The sequence below is a fragment of the Bos grunniens genome, chromosome 3 (genome assembly GCF_055505025.1).
Source record: "Bos grunniens cultivar Pamir isolate PY7600 chromosome 3, Bosgru_T2T1.0, whole genome shotgun sequence".
Taxonomy (NCBI): Eukaryota; Metazoa; Chordata; class Mammalia; order Artiodactyla; family Bovidae; genus Bos; species Bos grunniens.
Genome location: NC_141167.1, coordinates 90,878,974 through 90,900,317, shown reverse-complemented (window position 1 = coordinate 90,900,317; position 21,344 = coordinate 90,878,974). Strand labels below are relative to the sequence as shown.

Genomic DNA, 21,344 nt, shown 5'->3' with positions numbered 1-21,344 from the left:
AGTCAAAGACAAATGTTGTGATATCACTTATATGTGGAATCGAATTTTTAAAAATTATACAAATGAACTTATTTACAGAAACAGACTTATAGATATTGGAAAAAACTTATGGTGACCAAAGGGGAAATGTTGAGGGGTAGGGGATAAATCAGGAGCTTGGGATGAACATACACACACTACTGTATTTAAGAAAGATAATGAACAAGGACAATAACACAAGGAATTCTACTCAGTACTCTGTGCTAACCTGTAAGAGAAAAAAAATCTTAAAAAGAATGAATATATGTATATGTAAAACTGAATCACTTTGCTGTACACCTGAAACTAACAAAATTGTTATACTCCAATAAAGTTAAAATTTTTTTAAAGGGATATTGTTGTTCAGTTACTAAGTCATGTCCAACTCTTTGTGACCCCATGGACTGCAGCTCACCAGGCTTCCCTATCCTTCACTATCTACCAGAGTTTGTGCAAACTCTTGTCCCTTAAGTCAGTGATGCCGTCTAACCATCTCATCTTCTGTTACCCCTTTCTCTTCCTGTCCTCAGTCTTTCCCAGCATCAGGGTCTTTTCCAATGAGCTGGCTCTTTGCATCAGGTGGCCAAAGTATTGGAGCATCAGTTTAAGCATAAGTCCTTCCAATGAATATTCAGGATTGATTTCCTTTAGGATTGACTGGTTTGATATCCTTGGCATCCAGTTCTTTGGCACTCAGCTTTCTTTATGGTCCAGTTCTCACATCCATACATGACTACTGGGAAAACCATAGCTTTGACTATATGGACCTTTGTCAGCAAAGTGATGTTTCTGCTTTTTGATATACTGTCTAGGTTTGTCATAGCTTTCCTTCCAAGAAGCAAGTATCTTTTAATTTCATGGCTGCAGTCACCATTCCAAAGTCATTTTGGAGCCCAGGAAAATAAAATCTGTCACAGTTTCCACTTTTCCCCCTTGTATTTGCTGCAAAGTGATGGAGCCAGATGCCATGATCTTCGTCTTTTGAATGTTGGGTTATAAGCCAGCTTTTTCACTCTGGCTGAGGTGAAAGATGAGGCGAAAGACCCTAATCTAGAGGCTCTAAAGTTTCTCTTTCCTTTCTGCCATTAGAGTGGCATCCTCTGCATATCTGAGATTGTGATAATTCTCCCAGCAATCTTGATTCAATCTTTTGAGTCATCCAGCCCAGGATTTCGTATGATGTACTCTGCATATAAGTTAAATAAGCAGGGTGACAATATATAGCCTTGACATACTCCTTTCCCAATTTTGAACCAGTCTGTTGTTCCATGTCAGTTCTATTGTTGCATCTTGACCTGCATACAGGTTTCTCAGGAGGCAGGTAAGGTGGGCTCGTATTCCCATCTCTTTAAGAATTTTCCAATTTGTTGTGATCTACACAGTCAAAGACTTTACTATAGTCAATGAAGCAGAAATAGATGTTTTACTGGAATTCCCTTGCTTTCTCTATTATCCAATAAATATTGGCAATTTGATCTCTGGTTCCTCTGCCTTTTCTAAACCCAGCTTGTACATATGGAAGTTCTCAGTTCATGTACTGCTGAAGCCTAACTTGAAGGATTTTGAGTGTTATTTTGCTAGCATGTGAAATGAGCACAATTATACAGTAGTTTAAACATTCTTTGGCATTTCCCTTCTTTGGGATTGGAATGAAAACTGACCAGATTATGTGAAATGTTTGTAACCAGTTTTTTTTACTTAGTAATACATCATGTACATATTAATAGTTTCCCCATCTCAGTAAATATACTTTAGCAGCTATTATTTTTTCACTGGATAGATGTACTATAATTTATTTCACTTTAATTGAAGGACATTTAGATTGTTTGTATTTTCACTCTTAATAAACAGTGTTTGTATGAGAGTGCCTCTGTATGCATCTTTGAAAAGGATAATTTTCTTTGGATAAATTTGGAGAAGTGCAATTGCTGGGGGAAGAAAAGGTTTTGGATACGATTGGTCAAGTACTCTTTTAGAAAGGTTTTAATAATTTACAGCCCCACCTGCAGGACCTGAGATAATACTAATAATAGGTAATTATCTTTTTAAATCTATACTTTTACTGCATTAAATTCTTAAATATTTAAATATTTTAATTCATCTGGAATATCTGAATAACACAAAGAAGGAATAGAACTTTATTTGTTCCCATGTGGCTATTCAACCTGTTCATTATTTCATGTCATTAATTTACTCAGCAACTATTCATTGAGTCCCTAACTATATGCCAGGCACTGGTTCAAGCTCTGTGGGGAGACCAACATGACAAGCAAAATTCCTGATCTTTAGTGGAGGGAATCAGACAATAAACAGGCCAACAAATAAGTGAATAAATAAGAAAAATTCAGGTAGTAATAAGGGCTTTGCAAAGACTTAAAACAGAATTTGATAGAGAAGGATCGAATGTTCCCTAAAGGGAAGGAGATTGTGATTTTGAGTTGAGATCTGAATGATAGCCAGGAGAAGGCTCTGTGGAAACCTAGAGTAATAGTTCCACTTTGCACAAAAAGAACAGACTGAAGTGAGGGCAGGGAGGTAGGTGTGAGCCAAGTCATAGGACTTCTTAATCCAGAGTGAAAAGTTATGGACAGGCAGTCATTAGAGAGATGGAAACGGGCAAGCACCCTAACCTGGTTTACCTTGTAGAAAAGCAAGTTTGGAAGACCACTTAAAAGGTTATCAGTATAGTTACTGTCCCAACCCCATTAGCTGAAAAACCCATTTTTTCCCTATTAATTTAAATGTATCTTTTGGTTCTATTTCTGGACTTTCTTCCCACTTTTAGAAATCAGTTTTTCAATTTTGAGTAAGTGTTCTGTTCTATTACTGTAGCTGTACAATATGTTTATTTATTTGTGAGGGTAGGCCCACCAATTATTTATCCTTTTCCAATACTTCTAATACATTTGTAATTATGAAATTGGACAAAGAATCTCTATTGTTCTTTTTGTTGCTAAAGTGAAAAGAATTGTTTTTAATAATATACGTTTTTAGGGACTTCCCTGGTGATGCAGCGGTGAAGATTCCACACTCCCACTGTTGGGGGCATGAGTTCAATCCCTGTTCAGGGCACTAAGATCCTGCAAACCACATGGCATGCCACACACACACACACACACACACACGTGTATGTGTGTGTATAAATCTAGTATTTGCTGCATAAAGAGATTTTATGTCTGTATTTATTTGATAATAGTCCACTTCATGACCCACTAGTTATAATAGCCTCTCATGATTTTGACCTCTTTCCATGTCAATTCTTTCCCTAGTTAATCATTTCCAAATATGTTTCTGATAGTATGTGACTCTTTTTTTCCTCTCCTCTCCCCAGGTCTTGGGCTTGCCTTCAACTTAAATCCAGCTTTGACCATCATTGGCAAGTATTTCTACAAGAAGCGGCCGTTAGCAAGTGGACTAGCCATGGCAGGCAGCCCTGTGTTCCTCTCTGCCATGGCCCCCCTCAACCAGGCTCTTTTTGCTACCTTTGGCTGGAGAGGAAGCTTCCTAATTCTGGGGGGCCTCCTACTAAACTGCTGTGTGGCTGGAGCCCTGATGAGACCAATAGGGCCCAAGCCAACCACTACAGAGAAAGAGAAGTCTAAAGAATTCCTTCAGGAAGCTGGAAAATGTGATACAAACAAGGGGGCAGGTAATCCAAAGACAGGAGTTAATGGCGGAAACTCCCCAAAGGAGAAACAATCACTTTTTCAAAGAGTTAACAAACTTTTGGACCTATCCCTGTTGAAGCACAGAGGCTTCCTGCTGTACCTCTCTGGGAATATGATCGTGTCTTTTGGGGTGGCTACGCCTTTAGTCTTTATTAGCAATTACGCCAAGAGTCAACGTTACTCTAATGAGAAGGCTGCCTTCCTTCTTTCCATTCTGGCTTTTGTTGACATGGTAGCCAGACCTTGTATGGGATTTGTAGCCAACACAAAGTGGGTAAGACCACGGATTCAGTACTTTTTGGCTGCTTCTATTACCATGAATGGAGTATGTCATATGCTAGTACCTTTATCTTCCAGCTACATAGGGTTCTGTGTCTACTCGGGATTCCTTGGATTTGCTTTTGGGTGGTTTGGTGCCGTACTGTTTGAAACACTGATGGACCTTGTGGGACCCCAGAGATTCTCCAGTGCTGTGGGATTGGTGACCATTGTGGAGTGCTGTCCTGTCCTCCTGGGACCACCAGTTTTAGGTACAGTATGTCTCCCAGTTTCTATGGTTCTATTAACATAAAACAGGCAGAGAAGATTGGGACGGTGATGGAAAGCAGAAGTCAGTGGGCTGCTTGATAGTCCTCATTTCTGTACCCTCAGGGCTGACACAGTGCTTGGCACAGCATAATTGCTCAAATACTTATAGAACTGAATTAAAGTGAAGCATCAAGCTGAAAGAGGAATAAAAAGCTATTATAGCTATTATAAATTTAAGTATTTCTAATAATTTTCCTGATTTAAAAAAATCCTAACATTTATTGTAGAAAAATGTATAACTACCTTTAAAATACTGTTGGTGATTTCTTTTTAATTGTGGAATTTATTTCAAAAGTAATATTTAAAATAATAACAGTAGGTAGCAGATGAGGGCTCACAGTATACCAGGGACTGTCCTAATCATTTCTATATTCTGTCATATATTGCAAGACTATGATGTCAGACTATTATTGTTCCCACTTTAAAGAAATAGAGGCTTTTGAAAGTGAAATAACTTGCCCAGGATCACATAGCTAAGAAGTGACCATAAAACCTGAGGTATTATTCTCTCAGTCAGTGCTAAGCAGTTTACATTTTTAAATTATCGGTAATACAACATACAACAATAATTTGGACTTCTGGATGTGATGCATGTTTTTGAGATTATGCACTATAAAGTTAAGAACGACACATAATGAAAGACCCACTACTGACCTGTCAAAACTTTTCCACCTTCTCTCCTCCATAAGCTCTTACAGAAACACAAATGAACTTTTTTGGCCAACCCAGTATATCCAAGGAGGTTCCAAATCCTGTGCTTTTTTGCTTCTTAAATCTCTTTCTAATCTGCTCATTTTTTCCTCCATCACTACTACTGCTCTTATCCTGGTCTCTGATCTTCTATCAGTAGCCTTCTAACTTTACCCATATCCACTCTAGCTGTTCTCCAGTCTCTTAGGACACTCCAGTTGCTTCCCGCGTTCTTAGGGTGAAGATGAAATTCCCTACTATGGCTCCCGGTTCCTGCATGGCCTGGCCCACCTTCTCCAGACTCATTTCCTACCACCCAGTTTGCTCTCTGTGGTCCCCTCTCACACCTGGTGTTTCCCCATACCACCTGCCTTGGCACTGGCTGTTCTCTGCCGGGATCCTTTTCCCATCTCCTTTCTCTTAGATTAACTCTTATCCTCCTGTAAGTCTTGGTTAAGTTTACACTTTAAAAAAGCCTTCCTGACCCTCCTTGCTAGCCCCAAACCCCTATTATCTGCCTTCAAACACACCTGTAGCACTGGTCACAGTCTGTGTGGTTATTGGATTAACATTTCTCTTCTCCACTGAACTGTTATCGCCTTTGCTGTCTCTCAACTCAGGGCTTAGCAGACCCAGGGCTGTATTGATATATAGAAACTAAGTATTGCTGAGTGAGTGATGCCCTGCATTGGAAAACCATATGGAATCATATTTGAATTGGTTATGATAGCCTTTATATGTGTCAAGTTTTCCAAAGTTTATTTCTTAATACTAGTTTGATGAGTTGCTAATAAATTTTACTATAACGAGGATTAAATAAGTTTCTTTAATATCAGACCTCATAAAAACTTGAATAGAAAAGACTATGATATGTCATTTCCAAATTTACTTGACTGTGCAAATGTTAGGGAGGTAGCCTGAAGCAAAGAAGTTATGGGTGCACGCCTCAGAGTCAGACTCCTGGGTTTAAAGCCAACTTGTTTCACTTAAAGCTTTGTGACCGTGGATGACTTCCTTAAAGTTTCTGTACTTCAGTTTTTATGTTATACAGTGGGAATGATGATAGAATCTTCCTGTTTTGAGGTTAGAATGGTGGAAAGTATGGCTGTTAGTTAATGTTTTAGCAGAGGGTGAGCGTTCCCAGGAATGCTCTTTGGGAAATGCTGATGTCGGAAAGAGTGCATTGGCCTGGGGGACTGGAATTAGCTCTGTGGCCTTGGTCAAGACTCCTAAACCTCTTTTGAGCAAATTTTTCCATTGGATATTGAGAGAATTGATTCTAAGTGATCTCCAGGACTTTCTCAATTCAAATTTGCCAAGATTTAATTATTTTCAAGTTGCTAAAGATAACAGAATGTGCAGGGACACCCCAAAATCAGTGTTACATCATAAACAAAAGATCATACAATTTTGAGCAGTTTCTTTTTAGACTAATTTGCCATTTATAGGCTCTTTGAAAGGATCCTTAACCTTTATTTGGGAAAGGGTATAATTGTTTACCCACATAACTTTTTTTTTTGGACATCCTTAGGTTGTCTCAATGACATATATGGAGACTATAAATACACATATTGGGCATGTGGCATAATCCTTATTGTCTCTGGCATCTATCTCTTCATCGGCCTGGGCATCAATTACCGACTTGAGGCTGAAGAACAAAAGGCAGAAGAGAAACAGAAAAAGGAAAGTAAAGAGATGCAACCAAAGGAAGTTATTCAAGCTACTCAGTCTCCAGAACTGAAAGGCACAGCAGAAGGACCAAAAGAGGAGGAACTCTGAGGCTGAAATCAGGGAGGAACAGAAGCTTTGGCCCAAAGACATATGAAAAATACTACTGAATCATGTTCTGCTCTTGGTGCTTACCATGGACAGTGGACACTTGTGTGGAAGTCAGACCAGCTGTTCACTGATGGAACTTTTATTCCTTCCTTTACACCCACTTACAAGTCACACTTTTTAGGGGCAAGGGACGTTTGCAAAAGGTGACAGAAGGAAATAGCTTTTATTTGAAGTCATATTTATTAAGGTATGTTTATATACTGTTCACACTCCTTTTATAAAGTATAATGAATTTTGACAAAGTTCTTTTGTCAAATAACTACCATTCCAATGTAGAACATTTCGAACAGCCAGGTAATTCCCTTCTGCTCCTTTGCAGTCAATCCTCTCCTTAACTAAAGCACCTGGTACCTGCTTCCCCTATGCCTGAATGCTCAGTAGTGTCGACTCTCTCCTGTGTCCATGGGATTCTCTGGAGTGGGTTGCCATGCCCTCCTCCAGGGGATCTGCCCCACCCAATTCTTATCTCTTGCATCTCCTGCATTGACAGGCAGATTCTTTACCACTGTGCCACCTGGGAAGTCTGTATGGAATGACATAGTATGTAACTGTGGCATGATAGCATATATTTGATCTTTATCCTCAGGTCCTGGTATACAGCTCCTAGAACCCTTGGAACCTTGGAAGTGATAAGAGTATCTTTTCCATGCTAATTAAGTGACTGGTGGCTGGAGACACCCTTCCTAACTTCACGATGGGGGCTAGTCTCTAGAAAGGCCAAGGCATGATTAGAAGGTTGGCTCTTTCAGCCCCTTCCCCTGACCTCTGGGGAGGGGAGACGGACTGAAAACTGAGTTCAATTATTAATGTCCAATAAAATAATTGATCACACCTATGTAATGAAACCCCCTAAACTACAGAGAGCTTCCTGGCTGGTGAGTACCCTAAGGTACTGGGAGAGTAGTGTGCCCAGCTAAGGTATGGAAGCTCCCTGCCACTCCTCCCCTCCATATTTTGCCCTATGAATCTCTTCCATCTGGCTGTTCTGAAATGTATACTTTATAATAAATCACTGCATGTAAACAAAGTGTTTCCCTGAGTTCAGTGATCCATTCTAGCAAATTATCAACCTTGACAAATGAGTCATGGGAACTCCCAATTTATAGCTGATTGGTCACAAGTACGGGTGGCAACCTGGGACTTGAGAATGGAATCTGAAGTGAAGGCAGTCTCGTGAGACTAAGCCTTTAAATCTGTGGAATCTGATACTAACTCTGGGTACTTTATGTCAGAATTGAATTGAACTGTAGGACACCCACTTGGTGTCTGGAGAATTGGCAAAGGGGTTGTTGGTGTGAAAATCACCCACACATTTAGTGTCAGAAGTGTTTGAGTAAAAACAGTTGGGAGCAGCCTTCTGTGTCTGACTTCACAATGGCATAATGTTTTATGATCCATCCTGTTGTTGCATTTTTCAGTAATTCTTTGCTTTTTATTAATGAGGAGTATTTGTTGTTATTTTGTTGTTTGGTGGCTAAGTCATGTCTGACTCTTTTGTGACCCCATGGACTGTAGCCCTTCGGGCTCCTATGTCCATGAGATTTCTCAGGCAAGAATACTGGAGTGGGTTGCCATTTCCTCCTGCAGAGGCTCTTTCTGACCCAGGGATTGAACCCAAGTCTCCTGCACTGGCAGGCAGATTCTCTACCATGGAGCCACCCAGGAGGCCCATTTCTTTGTGCAGATGTACCATACTCTGTATATCCATTCACCAGTTGGACATTTGAGCTGTTTCTACTTTTTAGCTGTTACAAGTTAAGATGCTGTAAATATTCACATAGGGGTCTAGCAGACATATGCTCTCATTTCTCTTGGGTAGATGCCCAGCATTGGAATTGCTAAGTCATGGCAAATGCATGGTTAACTTTGTAAGAAATTATCACACTATTTTCTCAGTGGCTATACCATTTGCTAATCTCACTAATGATGTATGAAAATTCTAGCTATTCTGCATTCTTGTCAGCACTTGACATTGCGGATCTTTTTAACTTTCCCTTTCTAGCTGGAATGTACTGGGGAACATTTCCTTGAACATGAATGATCTTGACCATTTTTCATGTGTTGCCCTCCATATACTTTTAGAGATTTTTTTTTTTTTTGGTCGTACTGTGTGGCATGTGGGATCTTAGGTCCCCAACCAGGGGATGAACCCCTGTACCTTGCTGTGGAAGTGCGGTGCAGAGTCCTAAGCACTGGACTGACAGGGAATTCCAGAGGTTTATTTTTTTAAGCTTGACATTTAACAGTCAAAAATATTTAGGTTCCTTGAGTTTTTATCTTTCAAATTCTTTAGATGACTTTGCTTGGCATATCTGACAGTGAAATGAATAATGTATTTGAACATCCTTCAATGTGTAGAGTATATTTAAGTAGATGGTTATGAGGTCTCATAGCATGGAAAGATCCTTCTGTTATAAGCATGATACAATGTTAAGTGAAAAACACAGAATACAAACTAGATAAGCATATATCATATACTCTTGGGGGGAAAAAAAGGAAAGGGGAAAAATAAAATTCCGACCATACTTGTGTTGGAATGGTGACTTTTACCCTATATCCGTTTTCCTTAATGGGAATGTGATTGTTATCTTTTCATTAGTGACAGGAAAAATAGATTTGAAATAGAAGAGTTGTGACAAAAGGAAATTATCTCCTAAGGAAATAAAGCTAGTGATTATTATAAGCCATTGTCTGTTTATCATTAAGAGCTGAATTCTGGTGAAAGGGAGGTGAGTGTGACATGGAAGTCACGAGCACAGAGGACTTCCCAGGTGGTCCAGTGGCTAAGACTGCGTTCCCAACGCAGGGGGCCTGGGTTCAATCCCTTGCCAGGAACTAGATCATACATGCCACCACTAAGGGTTTGTGTGCTTCGCCTGAAGCTCTTGCATGCTGTTACTAAAGATCCTACATGCTGATCTCTCATGCCACAACCAAGACCTGCCTCAGCCAAATAAATAAAAATATTAAAACCAAAAACATTATAAAGAGCACAGAGCACAAATAGCCTCAAGGCATGGTTCTCCTGGTCCTGGAAAAAGCTGTGGGGTATGGAGTCCACAGGCCACCTGTGCCAACCATCACTGCCTCCTTCCTGGAGACAGCATTCCTGTGATTCCCCCTCCAGTCACCATTCAGCTGCAAATGACCATTTAACTCAGGAAGCCAGAGCTGTCAGTGCTCACCCACATCACAGCATTATTGAACATTAACTTACTGAGATCAGCATCAGAGAAAAATATGGTGATATCATAAAAAGACAGGATGGTATGGGCCAAAGGAGGAAGTCTACCTTTCCACACATCCATTCAACAGATATTATTGACATTTACCATGTCTGAGTTGTCAGTTCTAAGCAGGGTTCTAGGTATTGAAAATTCATTAAGGAGTGAAACTCAGCAGTCTGTGTTCTATGGATCTTATTTTCTGGTAGGGGAAGGCAAACAGTAAACAGTAAATAAGTTGAAAGGGAAAGAGCAGATTTCAGAATAGAGCAGTGGGTAAAAGATCATTTATTCATTTACCTAAGCAGCGTTTTTTGAGCATCAACTAAATACCTATTTGGGGCTCCCTGGTATTTCAGCTGGTAAAGAATCTGCCTGCACTGCAGGCTATCCTGGTTCAATTCCTGGGTCAGGAAGATACCCTGGAGAAGGTGTAGGCTACCCGCTCCAGTGTTCTTGGGCTTCCTTGGTGGCTCAGCTGATAAAGAATCCTCCTGCAACGCAGGAGACCTGGGTTTGATCCCTGGGCTTGGAAGAGAGCACGGCAACCCACTTCAGCATTCCTGCCTGGAGAATCCTCATGGACAGAAGTGCCTGGTGGGCTGCAGTCCATGGGGTCACAAAGAGTCGGATACAACTGAGGACTAAGTATAGCACAGCACAGCCGGATAGAGGGGATAACAAAACAAAATTCAGTTCCTGGCAGCCTCAGCTTCTAGTCTAGTGGGGAAGATGGCACAGTAAGTGCTGTGATGAGATAGCATATGAAAAGGCAGCTAACTCCCCTTTTGGAGGGCCTAGGAAGCCTAAGAATATATCAACTCTTGAGTCTCATAACAGAAGCATAATATGATTGTTGTGAGAATTAAAGTGCCCCGCATATAGTTTTAGTCGTTTTAGTAATGAAGTTGGAACCTGCTCACACCCTGCAGTGCTGGGAGGGAAGTGTGTGCTCTGTCGTTAACCAGAACAATAATGGAAGAGAACTGACGGTAACACAGCGCATGGTCTATGAAGCCCTTCTGCACGCGGCTTCTTATCCAACCCCACGAAACCCCAGGGAGGCAGCTATAAGTAAAACAAAGCGCATGGTCTATGAAGCCCTTCTACACGCGGCTTCTTATCCAACCCCACGAAACCCCAGGGAGGCAGCTATAAGTAAAACAAAGCGCATGGTCTATGAAGCCCTTCTACACGCGGCTTCTTATCCAACCCCACGAAACCCCAGGGAGGCAGCTATAAGTAAAACAAAGCGCATGGTCTATGAAGCCCTTCTACACGCGGCTTCTTATCCAACCCCACGAAACCCCAGGGAGGCAGCTATAAGTAAAACAAAGCGCATGGTCTATGAAGCCCTTCTACACGCGGCTTCTTATCCAACCCCACGAAACCCCAGGGAGGCAGCTATAAGTAAAACAAAGCGCATGGTCTATGAAGCCCTTCTACACGCGGCTTCTTATCCAACCCCACGAAACCCCAGGGAGGCAGCTATAAGTAAAACAAAGCGCATGGTCTATGAAGCCCTTCTACACGCGGCTTCTTATCCAACCCCACGAAACCCCAGGGAGGCAGCTATAAGTAAAACAAAGCGCATGGTCTATGAAGCCCTTCTACACGCGGCTTCTTATCCAACCCCACGAAACCCCAGGGAGGCAGCTATAAGTAAAACAAAGCGCATGGTCTATGAAGCCCTTCTACACGCGGCTTCTTATCCAACCCCACGAAACCCCAGGGAGGCAGCTATAAGTAAAACAAAGCGCATGGTCTATGAAGCCCTTCTACACGCGGCTTCTTATCCAACCCCACGAAACCCCAGGGAGGCAGCTATAAGTAAAACAAAGCGCATGGTCTATGAAGCCCTTCTACACGCGGCTTCTTATCCAACCCCACGAAACCCCAGGGAGGCAGCTATAAGTAAAACAAAGCGCATGGTCTATGAAGCCCTTCTACACGCGGCTTCTTATCCAACCCCACGAAACCCCAGGGAGGCAGCTATAAGTAAAACAAAGCGCATGGTCTATGAAGCCCTTCTACACGCGGCTTCTTATCCAACCCCACGAAACCCCAGGGAGGCAGCTATAAGTAAAACAAAGCGCATGGTCTATGAAGCCCTTCTACACGCGGCTTCTTATCCAACCCCACGAAACCCCAGGGAGGCAGCTATAAGTAAAACAAAGCGCATGGTCTATGAAGCCCTTCTACACGCGGCTTCTTATCCAACCCCACGAAACCCCAGGGAGGCAGCTATAAGTAAAACAAAGCGCATGGTCTATGAAGCCCTTCTACACGCGGCTTCTTATCCAACCCCACGAAACCCCAGGGAGGCAGCTATAAGTAAAACAAAGCGCATGGTCTATGAAGCCCTTCTACACGCGGCTTCTTATCCAACCCCACGAAACCCCAGGGAGGCAGCTATAAGTAAAACAAAGCGCATGGTCTATGAAGCCCTTCTACACGCGGCTTCTTATCCAACCCCACGAAACCCCAGGGAGGCAGCTATAAGTAAAACAAAGCGCATGGTCTATGAAGCCCTTCTACACGCGGCTTCTTATCCAACCCCACGAAACCCCAGGGAGGCAGCTATAAGTAAAACAAAGCGCATGGTCTATGAAGCCCTTCTACACGCGGCTTCTTATCCAACCCCACGAAACCCCAGGGAGGCAGCTATAAGTAAAACAAAGCGCATGGTCTATGAAGCCCTTCTACACGCGGCTTCTTATCCAACCCCACGAAACCCCAGGGAGGCAGCTATAAGTAAAACAAAGCGCATGGTCTATGAAGCCCTTCTACACGCGGCTTCTTATCCAACCCCACGAAACCCCAGGGAGGCAGCTATAAGTAAAACAAAGCGCATGGTCTATGAAGCCCTTCTACACGCGGCTTCTTATCCAACCCCACGAAACCCCAGGGAGGCAGCTATAAGTAAAACAAAGCGCATGGTCTATGAAGCCCTTCTACACGCGGCTTCTTATCCAACCCCACGAAACCCCAGGGAGGCAGCTATAAGTAAAACAAAGCGCATGGTCTATGAAGCCCTTCTACACGCGGCTTCTTATCCAACCCCACGAAACCCCAGGGAGGCAGCTATAAGTAAAACAAAGCGCATGGTCTATGAAGCCCTTCTACACGCGGCTTCTTATCCAACCCCACGAAACCCCAGGGAGGCAGCTATAAGTAAAACAAAGCGCATGGTCTATGAAGCCCTTCTACACGCGGCTTCTTATCCAACCCCACGAAACCCCAGGGAGGCAGCTATAAGTAAAACAAAGCGCATGGTCTATGAAGCCCTTCTACACGCGGCTTCTTATCCAACCCCACGAAACCCCAGGGAGGCAGCTATAAGTAAAACAAAGCGCATGGTCTATGAAGCCCTTCTACACGCGGCTTCTTATCCAACCCCACGAAACCCCAGGGAGGCAGCTATAAGTAAAACAAAGCGCATGGTCTATGAAGCCCTTCTACACGCGGCTTCTTATCCAACCCCACGAAACCCCAGGGAGGCAGCTATAAGTAAAACAAAGCGCATGGTCTATGAAGCCCTTCTACACGCGGCTTCTTATCCAACCCCACGAAACCCCAGGGAGGCAGCTATAAGTAAAACAAAGCGCATGGTCTATGAAGCCCTTCTACACGCGGCTTCTTATCCAACCCCACGAAACCCCAGGGAGGCAGCTATAAGTAAAACAAAGCGCATGGTCTATGAAGCCCTTCTACACGCGGCTTCTTATCCAACCCCACGAAACCCCAGGGAGGCAGCTATAAGTAAAACAAAGCGCATGGTCTATGAAGCCCTTCTACACGCGGCTTCTTATCCAACCCCACGAAACCCCAGGGAGGCAGCTATAAGTAAAACAAAGCGCATGGTCTATGAAGCCCTTCTACACGCGGCTTCTTATCCAACCCCACGAAACCCCAGGGAGGCAGCTATAAGTAAAACAAAGCGCATGGTCTATGAAGCCCTTCTACACGCGGCTTCTTATCCAACCCCACGAAACCCCAGGGAGGCAGCTATAAGTAAAACAAAGCGCATGGTCTATGAAGCCCTTCTACACGCGGCTTCTTATCCAACCCCACGAAACCCCAGGGAGGCAGCTATAAGTAAAACAAAGCGCATGGTCTATGAAGCCCTTCTACACGCGGCTTCTTATCCAACCCCACGAAACCCCAGGGAGGCAGCTATAAGTAAAACAAAGCGCATGGTCTATGAAGCCCTTCTACACGCGGCTTCTTATCCAACCCCACGAAACCCCAGGGAGGCAGCTATAAGTAAAACAAAGCGCATGGTCTATGAAGCCCTTCTACACGCGGCTTCTTATCCAACCCCACGAAACCCCAGGGAGGCAGCTATAAGTAAAACAAAGCGCATGGTCTATGAAGCCCTTCTACACGCGGCTTCTTATCCAACCCCACGAAACCCCAGGGAGGCAGCTATAAGTAAAACAAAGCGCATGGTCTATGAAGCCCTTCTACACGCGGCTTCTTATCCAACCCCACGAAACCCCAGGGAGGCAGCTATAAGTAAAACAAAGCGCATGGTCTATGAAGCCCTTCTACACGCGGCTTCTTATCCAACCCCACGAAACCCCAGGGAGGCAGCTATAAGTAAAACAAAGCGCATGGTCTATGAAGCCCTTCTACACGCGGCTTCTTATCCAACCCCACGAAACCCCAGGGAGGCAGCTATAAGTAAAACAAAGCGCATGGTCTATGAAGCCCTTCTACACGCGGCTTCTTATCCAACCCCACGAAACCCCAGGGAGGCAGCTATAAGTAAAACAAAGCGCATGGTCTATGAAGCCCTTCTACACGCGGCTTCTTATCCAACCCCACGAAACCCCAGGGAGGCAGCTATAAGTAAAACAAAGCGCATGGTCTATGAAGCCCTTCTACACGCGGCTTCTTATCCAACCCCACGAAACCCCAGGGAGGCAGCTATAAGTAAAACAAAGCGCATGGTCTATGAAGCCCTTCTACACGCGGCTTCTTATCCAACCCCACGAAACCCCAGGGAGGCAGCTATAAGTAAAACAAAGCGCATGGTCTATGAAGCCCTTCTACACGCGGCTTCTTATCCAACCCCACGAAACCCCAGGGAGGCAGCTATAAGTAAAACAAAGCGCATGGTCTATGAAGCCCTTCTACACGCGGCTTCTTATCCAACCCCACGAAACCCCAGGGAGGCAGCTATAAGTAAAACAAAGCGCATGGTCTATGAAGCCCTTCTACACGCGGCTTCTTATCCAACCCCACGAAACCCCAGGGAGGCAGCTATAAGTAAAACAAAGCGCATGGTCTATGAAGCCCTTCTACACGCGGCTTCTTATCCAACCCCACGAAACCCCAGGGAGGCAGCTATAAGTAAAACAAAGCGCATGGTCTATGAAGCCCTTCTACACGCGGCTTCTTATCCAACCCCACGAAACCCCAGGGAGGCAGCTATAAGTAAAACAAAGCGCATGGTCTATGAAGCCCTTCTACACGCGGCTTCTTATCCAACCCCACGAAACCCCAGGGAGGCAGCTATAAGTAAAACAAAGCGCATGGTCTATGAAGCCCTTCTACACGCGGCTTCTTATCCAACCCCACGAAACCCCAGGGAGGCAGCTATAAGTAAAACAAAGCGCATGGTCTATGAAGCCCTTCTACACGCGGCTTCTTATCCAACCCCACGAAACCCCAGGGAGGCAGCTATAAGTAAAACAAAGCGCATGGTCTATGAAGCCCTTCTACACGCGGCTTCTTATCCAACCCCACGAAACCCCAGGGAGGCAGCTATAAGTAAAACAAAGCGCATGGTCTATGAAGCCCTTCTACACGCGGCTTCTTATCCAACCCCACGAAACCCCAGGGAGGCAGCTATAAGTAAAACAAAGCGCATGGTCTATGAAGCCCTTCTACACGCGGCTTCTTATCCAACCCCACGAAACCCCAGGGAGGCAGCTATAAGTAAAACAAAGCGCATGGTCTATGAAGCCCTTCTACACGCGGCTTCTTATCCAACCCCACGAAACCCCAGGGAGGCAGCTATAAGTAAAACAAAGCGCATGGTCTATGAAGCCCTTCTACACGCGGCTTCTTATCCAACCCCACGAAACCCCAGGGAGGCAGCTATAAGTAAAACAAAGCGCATGGTCTATGAAGCCCTTCTACACGCGGCTTCTTATCCAACCCCACGAAACCCCAGGGAGGCAGCTATAAGTAAAACAAAGCGCATGGTCTATGAAGCCCTTCTACACGCGGCTTCTTATCCAACCCCACGAAACCCCAGGGAGGCAGCTATAAGTAAAACAAAGCGCATGGTCTATGAAGCCCTTCTACACGCGGCTTCTTATCCAACCCCACGAAACCCCAGGGAGGCAGCTATAAGTAAAACAAAGCGCATGGTCTATGAAGCCCTTCTACACGCGGCTTCTTATCCAACCCCACGAAACCCCAGGGAGGCAGCTATAAGTAAAACAAAGCGCATGGTCTATGAAGCCCTTCTACACGCGGCTTCTTATCCAACCCCACGAAACCCCAGGGAGGCAGCTATAAGTAAAACAAAGCGCATGGTCTATGAAGCCCTTCTACACGCGGCTTCTTATCCAACCCCACGAAACCCCAGGGAGGCAGCTATAAGTAAAACAAAGCGCATGGTCTATGAAGCCCTTCTACACGCGGCTTCTTATCCAACCCCACGAAACCCCAGGGAGGCAGCTATAAGTAAAACAAAGCGCATGGTCTATGAAGCCCTTCTACACGCGGCTTCTTATCCAACCCCACGAAACCCCAGGGAGGCAGCTATAAGTAAAACAAAGCGCATGGTCTATGAAGCCCTTCTACACGCGGCTTCTTATCCAACCCCACGAAACCCCAGGGAGGCAGCTATAAGTAAAACAAAGCGCATGGTCTATGAAGCCCTTCTACACGCGGCTTCTTATCCAACCCCACGAAACCCCAGGGAGGCAGCTATAAGTAAAACAAAGCGCATGGTCTATGAAGCCCTTCTACACGCGGCTTCTTATCCAACCCCACGAAACCCCAGGGAGGCAGCTATAAGTAAAACAAAGCGCATGGTCTATGAAGCCCTTCTACACGCGGCTTCTTATCCAACCCCACGAAACCCCAGGGAGGCAGCTATAAGTAAAACAAAGCGCATGGTCTATGAAGCCCTTCTACACGCGGCTTCTTATCCAACCCCACGAAACCCCAGGGAGGCAGCTATAAGTAAAACAAAGCGCATGGTCTATGAAGCCCTTCTACACGCGGCTTCTTATCCAACCCCACGAAACCCCAGGGAGGCAGCTATAAGTAAAACAAAGCGCATGGTCTATGAAGCCCTTCTACACGCGGCTTCTTATCCAACCCCACGAAACCCCAGGGAGGCAGCTATAAGTAAAACAAAGCGCATGGTCTATGAAGCCCTTCTACACGCGGCTTCTTATCCAACCCCACGAAACCCCAGGGAGGCAGCTATAAGTAAAACAAAGCGCATGGTCTATGAAGCCCTTCTACACGCGGCTTCTTATCCAACCCCACGAAACCCCAGGGAGGCAGCTATAAGTAAAACAAAGCGCATGGTCTATGAAGCCCTTCTACACGCGGCTTCTTATCCAACCCCACGAAACCCCAGGGAGGCAGCTATAAGTAAAACAAAGCGCATGGTCTATGAAGCCCTTCTACACGCGGCTTCTTATCCAACCCCACGAAACCCCAGGGAGGCAGCTATAAGTAAAACAAAGCGCATGGTCTATGAAGCCCTTCTACACGCGGCTTCTTATCCAACCCCACGAAACCCCAGGGAGGCAGCTATAAGTAAAACAAAGCGCATGGTCTATGAAGCCCTTCTACACGCGGCTTCTTATCCAACCCCACGAAACCCCAGGGAGGCAGCTATAAGTAAAACAAAGCGCATGGTCTATGAAGCCCTTCTACACGCGGCTTCTTATCCAACCCCACGAAACCCCAGGGAGGCAGCTATAAGTAAAACAAAGCGCATGGTCTATGAAGCCCTTCTACACGCGGCTTCTTATCCAACCCCACGAAACCCCAGGGAGGCAGCTATAAGTAAAACAAAGCGCATGGTCTATGAAGCCCTTCTACACGCGGCTTCTTATCCAACCCCACGAAACCCCAGGGAGGCAGCTATAAGTAAAACAAAGCGCATGGTCTATGAAGCCCTTCTACACGCGGCTTCTTATCCAACCCCACGAAACCCCAGGGAGGCAGCTATAAGTAAAACAAAGCGCATGGTCTATGAAGCCCTTCTACACGCGGCTTCTTATCCAACCCCACGAAACCCCAGGGAGGCAGCTATAAGTAAAACAAAGCGCATGGTCTATGAAGCCCTTCTACACGCGGCTTCTTATCCAACCCCACGAAACCCCAGGGAGGCAGCTATAAGTAAAACAAAGCGCATGGTCTATGAAGCCCTTCTACACGCGGCTTCTTATCCAACCCCACGAAACCCCAGGGAGGCAGCTATAAGTAAAACAAAGCGCATGGTCTATGAAGCCCTTCTACACGCGGCTTCTTATCCAACCCCACGAAACCCCAGGGAGGCAGCTATAAGTAAAACAAAGCGCATGGTCTATGAAGCCCTTCTACACGCGGCTTCTTATCCAACCCCACGAAACCCCAGGGAGGCAGCTATAAGTAAAACAAAGCGCATGGTCTATGAAGCCCTTCTGCACGCGGCTTCTTATCCAACCCCACGAAACCCCAGGGAGGCAGCTATAAGTAAAACAAAGCGCATGGTCTATGAAGCCCTTCTACACGCGGCTTCTTATCCAACCCCACGAAACCCCAGGGAGGCAGCTATAAGTAAAACAAAGCGCATGGTCTATGAAGCCCTTCTACACGCGGCTTCTTATCCAACCCCACGAAACCCCAGGGAGGCAGCTATAAGTAAAACAAAGCGCATGGTCTATGAAGCCCTTCTACACGCGGCTTCTTATCCAACCCCACGAAACCCCAGGGAGGCAGCTATAAGTAAAACAAAGCGCATGGTCTATGAAGCCCTTCTACACGCGGCTTCTTATCCAACCCCACGAAACCCCAGGGAGGCAGCTATAAGTAAAACAAAGCGCATGGTCTATGAAGCCCTTCTACACGCGGCTTCTTATCCAACCCCACGAAACCCCAGGGAGGCAGCTATAAGTAAAACAAAGCGCATGGTCTATGAAGCCCTTCTACACGCGGCTTCTTATCCAACCCCACGAAACCCCAGGGAGGCAGCTATAAGTAAAACAAAGCGCATGGTCTATGAAGCCCTTCTACACGCGGCTTCTTATCCAACCCCACGAAACCCCAGGGAGGCAGCTATAAGTAAAACAAAGCGCATGGTCTATGAAGCCCTTCTACACGCGGCTTCTTATCCAACCCCACGAAACCCCAGGGAGGCAGCTATAAGTAAAACAAAGCGCATGGTCTATGAAGCCCTTCTACACGCGGCTTCTTATCCAACCCCACGAAACCCCAGGGAGGCAGCTATAAGTAAAACAAAGCGCATGGTCTATGAAGCCCTTCTACACGCGGCTTCTTATCCAACCCCACGAAACCCCAGGGAGGCAGCTATAAGTAAAACAAAGCGCATGGTCTATGAAGCCCTTCTACACGCGGCTTCTTATCCAACCCCACGAAACCCCAGGGAGGCAGCTATAAGTAAAAGAAAGCGCATGGTCTATGAAGCCCTTCTACACGCGGCTTCTTATCCAAACCCACGAAACCCCAGGGAGGCAGCTATAAGTAAAACAAAGCGCATGGTCTATGAAGCCCTTCTACACGCGGCTTCTTATCCAACCCCACGAAACCCCAGGGAGGCAGCTATAAGTAAAACAAAGCGCATGGTCTATGAAGCCCTTCTACACGCGGCTTCTTATCCAACCCCACGAAACCCCAGGGAGGCAGCTATAAGTAAAACAAAGCGCATGGTCTATGAAGCCCTTCTACACGCGGCTTCTTATCCAACCCCACGAAACCCCAGGGAGGCAGCTATAAGTAAAACAAAGCGCATGGTCTATGAAGCCCTTCTACACGCGGCTTCTTATCCAACCCCACGAAACCCCAGGGAGGCAGCTATAAGTAAAACAAAGCGCATGGTCTATGAAGCCCTTCTACACGCGGCTTCTTATCCAACCCCACGAAACCCAGGGAGGCAGCTATAAGTAAAACAAAGCGCATGGTCTATGAAGCCCTTCTACACGCGGCTTATTATCCAACCCCACGAAACCCCAGGGAGGCAGCTATAAGTAAAACAAAGCGCATGGTCTATGAAGCCCTTCTACACGCGGCTTCTTATCCAACCCCACGAAACCCCAGGGAGGCAGCTATAAGTAAAACAAAGCGCATGGTCTATGAAGCCCTTCTACACGTGGCTTCTTATCCAACCCCACGAAACCCCAGGGAGGCAGCTATAAGTAAAACAAAGCGCATGGTCTATGAAGCCCTTCTACACGCGGCTTCTTATCCAACCCCACGAAACCCCAGGGAGGCAGCTATAAGTAAAACAAAGCGCATGGTCTATGAAGCCCTTCTACACGCGGCTTCTTATCCAACCCCACGAAACCCCAGGGAGGCAGCTATAAGTAAAACAAAGCGCATGGTCTATGAAGCCCTTCTACACGCGGCTTCTTACCCAACCCCACGAAACCCCAGGGAGGCAGCTCTAAGTAAAACAAAGCGCATGGTCTATGAAGCCCTTCTACACGCGGCTTATTATCCAACCCCACGAAACCCCAGGGAGGCAGCTATAAGTAAAACAAAGCGCATGGTCTATGAAGCCCTTCTACACGCGGCTTCTTATCCAACCCCACGAAACCCCAGGGAGGCAGCTATAAGTAAAACAAAGCGCATGGTCTATGAAGCCCTTCTACACGCGGCTTCTTACCCAACCCCACGAAACCCCAGGGAGGCAGCTCTAAGTAAAACAAAGCGCATGGTCTATGAAGCCCTTCTACACGCGGCTTATTATCCAACCCCACGAAACCCCAGGGAGGCAGCTATAAGTAAAACAAAGCGCATGGTCTATGAAGCCCTTCTACACGCGGCTTCTTATCCAACCCCACGAAACCCCAGGGAGGCAGCTATAAGTAAAACAAAGCGCATGGTCTATGAAGCCCTTCTACACGTGGCTTATTATCCAACCCCACGAAACCCCAGGGAGGTAGCTATAAGTAAAACAAAGCGCATGGTCTATGAAGCCCTTCTACACGCGGCTTATTATCCAACCCCACGAAACCCCAGGGAGGTAGCTATAAGTAAAACAAAGCGCATGGTCTATGAAGCCCTTCTACACGTGGCTTATTATCCAACCCCACGAAACCCCAGGGAGGTAGCT

At 45.6% G+C, this 21,344-nt stretch overlaps 1 protein-coding gene across 2 annotated transcripts in view; it reads left to right on the top strand.

Annotated features, from left to right (window-relative positions):
• LOC147376069 (monocarboxylate transporter 1-like) overlaps window positions 1–9,486 on the top strand; it is a 32,767-nt gene extending 23,281 nt beyond the window's left edge. For both annotated transcript variants that reach the window (XM_086391914.1, XM_086391913.1), the window contains 2 exons: window positions 3,350–4,216; window positions 6,496–9,486. In XM_086391914.1, the coding sequence (XP_086248040.1) occupies window positions 3,350–4,216; window positions 6,496–6,743 (1,115 nt within the window). In that variant the 3' untranslated portion in view covers window positions 6,744–9,486. The remainder of the gene's footprint in view (window positions 1–3,349; window positions 4,217–6,495) is intronic.
• Window positions 9,487–21,344: the final 11,858 nt, after the last annotated feature.